Source organism: Pseudophryne corroboree, unplaced genomic scaffold (assembly GCF_028390025.1).
Source record: "Pseudophryne corroboree isolate aPseCor3 unplaced genomic scaffold, aPseCor3.hap2 scaffold_1130, whole genome shotgun sequence".
Classification (NCBI taxonomy): domain Eukaryota; kingdom Metazoa; phylum Chordata; class Amphibia; order Anura; family Myobatrachidae; genus Pseudophryne; species Pseudophryne corroboree.
In genome coordinates, this window is record NW_026967756.1 from 2,215 (window position 1) to 10,000 (window position 7,786).

The following is a 7,786-nucleotide window of genomic DNA, read 5'->3' on the forward strand; positions in this document are numbered from 1 at the left end:
CTCCATACAGTATATGAGTTATTCTTCCCTCACCCACAGCTCCTGTCTCCCCATACAGTATATGAGTTATTCTTCCCTCACCCACTGCTCCTGTCTCCCCCATACAGTATATGAGTTATCCTTCCCTCACCCACAGCTCCTGTCTCCCCATACAGTATATGAGTTATTCTTCCATCACCCACAGCTCCTGTCTCCTCCATACAGTATATGATATCCTTCCATCACCCACAGCTCCTGTCTCCTCCATACAGTATATGAGTTATTCTTCCATCACCCACAGCTCCTGTCTCCTCCATACAGTATATGAGTTATTCTTCCCTCACCCACAGCTCCTGTCTCCTCCATACAGTATATGATATTCTTCCATCACCCACAGCTCCTGTCTCCTCCATACAGTATATGAGTTATTCTTCCATCACCCACAGCTCCTGTCTCCCCCATACAGTATATGAGTTATCCTTCCATCACCCACAGCTCCTGTCTCCTCCATACAGTATATGAGTTATTCTTCCCTCACCCACATCTCCTGTCTCCCCCATACAGTATATGAGTTATTCTTCCCTAACCCACAGCTCCTGTCTCCTCCATACAGTATATGAGTTATTCTTCCCTCACCCACAGCTCCTGTCTCCTCCATACAGTATATGATATTCTTCCCTCACCCACAGCTCCTGTCTCCTCCATACAGTATATGAGTTATTCTTCCCTCACCCCCAGCTCCTGTCTCCTCCATACAGTATATGAGTTATTCTTCCCTCACCCACAGCTCCTGTTTCCTCCATACAGTATATGAGTTATTCTTCCATCACCCACAGCTTCTGTCTCCTCCATACAGTATATGAGTTATCCTTCCATCACCCACAGCTCCTGTCTCCTCCATACAGTATATGAGTTATTCTTCCCTCACCCCCAGCTCCTGTCTCCTCCATACAGTATATGATATTCTTCCCTCACCCACAGCTCCTGTCTCCTCCATACAGTATATGAGTTATTCTTCCCTCACCCCAGCTCCTGTCTCCTCCATACAGTATATGAGTTATTCTTCCCTCACCCACAGCTCCTGTCTCCTCCATACAGTATATGAGTTATCCTTCCATCACCCACAGCTCCTGTCTCCTCCATACAGTATATGAGTTATTCTTCCCTCACCCACAGCTCCTGTCTCCTCCATACAGTATATGAGTTATTCTTCCCTCACCCACAGCTCCTGTCTCCTCCATACAGTATATGAGTTATCCTTCCATCACCCACAGCTCCTGTCTCCTCCATACAGTATATGAGTTATTCTTCCCTCACCCCAGCTCCTGTCTCCTCCATACAGTATATGAGTTATTCTTCCCTCACCCACAGCTCCTGTCTCCCCCATACAGTATATGAGTTATTCTTCCCTCACCCACAGCTCCTGTCTCCCCCATACAGTATATGAGTTATTCTTCCCTCACCCACAGCTCCTGTCTCCTCCATACAGTATATGAGTTATTCTTCCATCACCCACAGCTCCTGTCTCCCCCATACAGTATATGAGTTATCCTTCCCTCACCCACAGCTCCTGTCTCCTACATACAGTATATGAGTTATTCTTCCATCACCCACAGCTCCTGTCTCCTCCATACAGTATATGAGTTATCCTTCCCTCACCCACAGCTCCTGTCTCCTCCATACAGTATATGATATTCTTCCCTCACCCACAGCTCCTGTCTCCCCCATACAGTATATGAGTTATTCTTCCATCACCCACAGCTCCTGTCTCCTCCATACAGTATATGATATTCTTCCCTCACCCACAGCTCCTGTCTCCTCCATACAGTATATGAGTTATTCTTCCCTCACCCCCAGCTCCTGTCTCCTCCATACAGTATATGAGTTATTCTTCCCTCACCCACAGCTCCTGTCTCCTCCATACAGTATATGAGTTATCCTTCCATCACCCACAGCTCCTGTCTCCTCCATACAGTATATGAGTTATTCTTCCCTCACCCACAGCTCCTGTCTCCTCCATACAGTATATGAGTTATTCTTCCCTCACCCACAGCTCCTGTCTCCTCCATACAGTATATGAGTTATTCTTTCATCACCCACAGCTCCTGTCTCCTCCATACAGTATATGAGTTATCCTTCCCTCACCCACAGCTTCTGTCTCCTCCATACAGTATATGAGTTATCCTTCCCTCACCCACAGCTCCTGTCTCCTACATACAGTATATGAGTTATTCTTCCATCACCCACAGCTCCTGTCTCCTCCATACAGTATATGAGTTATCCTTCCCTCACCCACAGCTCCTGTCTCCTCCATACAGTATATGATATTCTTCCCTCACCCACAGCTCCTGTCTCCCCCATACAGTATATGAGTTATTCTTCCATCACCCACAGCTCCTGTCTCCTCCATACAGTATATGATATTCTTCCCTCACCCACAGCTCCTGTCTCCTCCATACAGTATATGAGTTATTCTTCCCTAACCCACAGCTCCTGTCTCCTCCATACAGTATATGAGTTATCCTTCCCTCACCCCCAGCTTCTGTCTCCTCCATACAGTATATGAGTTATCCTTCCATCACCCACAGCTCCTGTCTCCCCCATACAGTATATGAGTTATCCTTCCATCACCCACAGCTCCTGTCTCCTCCATACAGTATATGAGTTATTCTTCCATCACCCACAGCTCCTGTCTCCCCCATACAGTATATGAGTTATTCTTCCATCACCCACAGCTCCTGTCTCCCCCATACAGTATATGAGTTATTCTTCCATCACCCACAGCTCCTGTCTCCTCCATACAGTATATGAGTTATTCTTCCATCACCCACAGCTCCTGTCTCCTCCATACAGTATATGAGTTATCCTTCCCTCACCCACAGCTCCTGTCTCCTCCATACAGTATATGAGTTATCCTTCCCTCACCCACAGCTCCTGTCTCCTCCATACAGTATAGGAGTTATCCTTCCCTCACCCACAGCTCCTGTCTCCCCCATACAGTATATGAGTTATCCTTCCCTCACCCACAGCTCCTGTCTCCTCCATACAGTATATGAGTTATTCTTCCATCACCCACAGCTCCTGTCTCCTCCATACAGTATATGAGTTATTCTTCCCTCACCCACAGCTCCTGTCTCCTCCATACAGTATATGAGTTATTCTTCCCTCACCCACAGCTCCTGTCTCCTCCATACAGTATATGAGTTATTCTTCCATCACCCACAGCTCCTGTCTCCCCCATACAGTATATGAGTTATTCTTCCCTCACCCACAGCTCCTGTCTCCTCCATACAGTATATGAGTTATTCTTCCCTCACCCACAGCTCCTGTCTCCCCCATACAGTATATGAGTTATTCTTCCATCATCCACAGCTCCTGTCTCCTCCATACAGTATATGAGTTATCCTTCCATCACCCACAGCTCCTGTCTCCTCTATACAGTATATGAGTTATCCTTCCCTCACCCACAGCTCCTGTCTCCTCCATACAGTATATGAGTTATCCTTCCATCACCCACAGCTCCTGTCTCCCCCATACAGTATATGAGTTATCCTTCCATCACCCACAGCTCCTGTCTCCTCCATACAGTATATGAGTTATCCTTCCCTCACCCACAGCTCCTGTCTCCTCCATACAGTGTATGGATTATTCTTCCATCATCCACAGCTCCTGTCTCCTCCATACAGTATATGAGTTATCCTTCCATCACCCACAGCTCCTGTCTCCCCCATACAGTATATGAGTTATTCTTCCATCACCCACAGCTCCTGTCTCCTCCATACAGTATATGAGTTATTCTTCCCTCACCCACAGCTCCTGTCTCCCCCATACAGTATATGAGTTATTCTTCCATCACCCACAGCTCCTGTCTCCTCCATACAGTATATGAGTTATTCTTCCCTCACCCACAGCTCCTGTCTCCCCCATACAGTATATGAGTTATTCTTCCCTCACCCACAGCTCCTGTCTCCTCCATACAGTATATGAGTTATCCTTCCCTCACCCACAGCTTCTGTCTCCTCTATACAGTATATGAGTTATTCTTCCCTCACCCACAGCTCCTGTCTCCCCATACAGTATATGAGTTATTCTTCCATCACCCACAGCTCCTGTCTCCTCCATACAGTATATGAGTTATTCTTCCCTCACCCACAGCTCTTGTCTCCCCCATACAGTATATGAGTTATTCTTCCATCACCCACAGCTCCTGTCTCCTCCATACAGTATATGAGTTATCCTTCCCTCACCCACAGCTTCTGTCTCCTCCATACAGTATATGAGTTATTCTTCCCTCACCCACAGCTCCTGTCTCCTCCATACAGTATATGAGTTATCCTTCCATCACCCACAGCTCCTGTCTCCCCATACAGTATATGAGTTATCCTTCCCTCACCCACAGCTCCTGTCTCCTACATACAGTATATGAGTTATTCTTCCCTCACCCACAGCTCCTGTCTCCTCCATACAGTATATGAGTTATCCTTCCATCACCCACAGCTCCTGTCTCCTCCATACAGTATATGAGTTATTCTTCCCTCACCCACAGCTCCTGTCTCCTCCATACAGTATATGAGTTATCCTTCCATCACCCACAGCTCCTGTCTCCTCCATACAGTATATGAGTTATTCTTCCCTCATCCACAGCTCCTGTCTCCCCATACAGTATATGAGTTATCCTTCCATCACCCACAGCTCCTGTCTCCCCCATACAGTATATGAGTTATTCTTCCATCACCCACAGCTCCTGTCTCCTCCATACAGTATATGAGTTATTCTTCCATCACCCACAGCTCCTGTCTCCTCCATACAGTATATGAGTTATTCTTCCCTCACCCACAGCTTCTGTCTCCCCCATACAGTATATGAGTTACTCTTCCCTCACCCACAGCTCCTGTCTCCTCCATACAGTATATGAGTTATTCTTCCCTCACCCACAGCTCCTGTCTCCTCCATACAGTATATGAGTTATTCTTCCCTCACCCACAGCTCCTGTCTCCTCCATACAGTATATGAGTTATTCTTCCCTCACCCACAGCTCCTGTCTCCCCCATACAGTATATGAGTTATCCTTCCCTCACCCACAGCTCCTGTCTCCTCTATACAGTATATGAGTTATTCTTCCATCACCCACAGCTCCTGTCTCCTCCATACAGTATATGAGTTATCCTTCCCTCACCCACAGCTCCTGTCTCCTCCATACAGTATATGAGTTATTCTTCCCTCACCCACAGCTCCTGTCTCCTCCATACAGTATATGAGTTATCCTTCCCTCACCCACAGCTCCTGTCTCCTCCATACAGTATATGAGTTATTCTTCCCTCACCCACAGCTCCTGTCTCCTCCATACAGTATATGAGTTATTCTTCCATCACCCACAGCTCCTGTCTCCTCCATACAGTATATGAGTTATTCTTCCATCACCCACAGCTCCTGTCTCCTCCATACAGTATATGAGTTATTCTTCCCTCACCCACAGCTCCTGTCTCCTCCATACAGTATATGAGTTATTCTTCCATCACCCACAGATCCTGTCTCCTCCATACAGTATATGAGTTATTCTTCCATCACCCACAGCTCCTGTCTCCTCCATACAGTATATGAGTTATCCTTCCCTCACCCACAGCTCCTGTCTCCTCCATACAGTATATGTGTTATTCTTCCCTCACCCACAGCTTCTGTCTCCTCCATACAGTATATGAGTTATTCTTCCATCACCCACAGCTCCTGTCTCCTCCATACAGTATATGAGTTATTCTACCATCACCCACAGCTCCTGTCTCCCCATACAGTATATGAGTTATTCTTCCCTCACCCACAGCTCCTGTCTCCCCCATACAGTATATGAGTTATCCTTCCCTCACCCACAGCTCCTGTCTCCTCCATACAGTATATGAGTTATTCTACCATCACCCACAGCTCCTGTCTCCTCCATACAGTATATGAGTTATTCTTCCCTCACCCACAGCTCCTGTCTCCTCCATACAGTATATGAGTTATTCTTCCCTCACCCACAGCTCCTGTCTCCTCCATACAGTATATGAGTTATCCTTCCCTCACCCACAGCTCCTGTCTCCTCCATACAGTATATGAGTTATTCTTCCATCACCCACAGCTCCTGTCTCCTCCATACAGTATATGAGTTATTCTTCCCTCACCCACAGCTCCTGTCTCCTCCATACAGTATATGAGTTATTCTTCCATCACCCACAGCTCCTGTCTCCTCCATACAGTATATGAGTTATCCTTCCCTCACCCACAGCTCCTGTCTCCCCATACAGTATATGAGTTATCCTTCCCTCACCCACAGCTTCTGATCCAGATAAATGACTGTAGTTATCGTTGACCTCACCTACCCCCCATACATGAGTTATCCGTGTTTTGTCCTCAGGTCCAGTCTCTGCTCTGTCTCTCAGCACTTCACAAATGGTTCTTCTCTCCGGGTCTGAGGATGGCACTTTGCGGATGTGGGACTTGAACACTCAGGAACAGATTGGAGAGCATCAGATGCCGGGGCCTGTGCTTGGAGTAGAAGCTTTTAGCAGCAATGGTGAACATGTTGTGTCTTACAGCAGCCATGGATTGCATGTGTGGCAGGTTCAGTACTTGTACCTCGTGCACTGCCTTCTGGGGACAAATGTGAGAGACATCAGAGTCAGTGGAGGGTTGTCACCTTCCAGAGCTCTATGTGTGTGTGCAGACTCCGCTGTAAGACTGATCTCAGCCACTACTGGAGACCTTCTATCTACACTCCTGCTGGACAGAGGAGACCGGCTGCTGGCTGCAGATTACTGTATGCACAGGGAGACGGTGTGTGTGTTGCTGGAAGATGGAGACCTCGTGAAAGCCAATGCCCTGGTCAATCCTATGAGCATCATCAGTAGGGTCAGGGTCAGCACCTCCCAGGCTCTTCCCTGCTGCCTTACGCTTGTATCCTGCATTGTGGATGTGGAGGCTGCCATTGGTGACTGGAAACGAGTGGTGCACCAGAGAGGAGACCACGGACCTCATGGGAAGGATCATTCATCCCGAGTGATGAAAAACAGGTAATATCCTTTTGCCAGTTGTGGTATAATAGGTCAACAGTTAAAAGATCGACGGTGTCTAGGTCAACACCAAATGGTCTACACGCACAAGATCTACATGGTGAAAAGGTGGACACGAAAATGGTCAACACATGAAAAGATCAACATGCAGGGATTTTTTCGTGTCAAATTTTAGGTTGCAACACGTGGAACCCTGTGGCCGGAGACCCTGGTGGCCACATGGTTAATGGCAACCTCGGCACTTAAGGGGTTAACCCTTGAGTGCCTGGCACCATTTTCAGGACAATAGGTGCTTGGCACCACTTTTAAATATGCACTGGTGCTAGGCGCCATCTGTAAAATGTATAGGGCGCTAGGCGCCATCTGTAAAATGTATAGGGCGCTAGGCGCCATCTGTAAAATGTATAGGGCGCTAGGCGCCATCTGTAAAATGTATAGGGCGCTAGGCGCCATCTGTAAAATGTATAGGGCGCTAGGCGCCATCTGTAAAATGTATAGGGCGCTAGGCGCCATCTGTAAAATGTATAGGGCACTAGGCGCCATCTGTAAAATGTATAGGGCGCTAGGCGCCATCTGTAAAATGTATAGGGCGCTAGGCGCTATCTGTAAAATGTATAGGGCGCTAGGCGCCGTCTGTAAAATGTATAGGGTGCTAGGCGCCATCTGTAAAATGTATAGGGTGCTAGGCGCCATCTGTAAAATGTATAGGGTGCTAGGCGCCATCTGTAAAATGTATAAGGTGCTAGGCGCTATTTGTAAAATGT

At 47.4% G+C, this 7,786-nt stretch overlaps 1 protein-coding gene across 1 annotated transcript in view; it reads left to right on the forward strand.

Annotated features, from left to right (window-relative positions):
* Window positions 1-6,367: 6,367 nt before the first annotated feature.
* Window positions 6,368-7,786, forward strand: part of WDR97 (WD repeat domain 97) — a gene marked incomplete at both ends in the record, with an annotated part of 162,258 nt that continues 160,839 nt past the window's right edge. Inside the window, one exon of the mRNA XM_063950634.1 lies at window positions 6,368-7,022. Coding sequence (XP_063806704.1) covers window positions 6,368-7,022 — 655 coding nt within the window. The remainder of the gene's footprint in view (window positions 7,023-7,786) is intronic.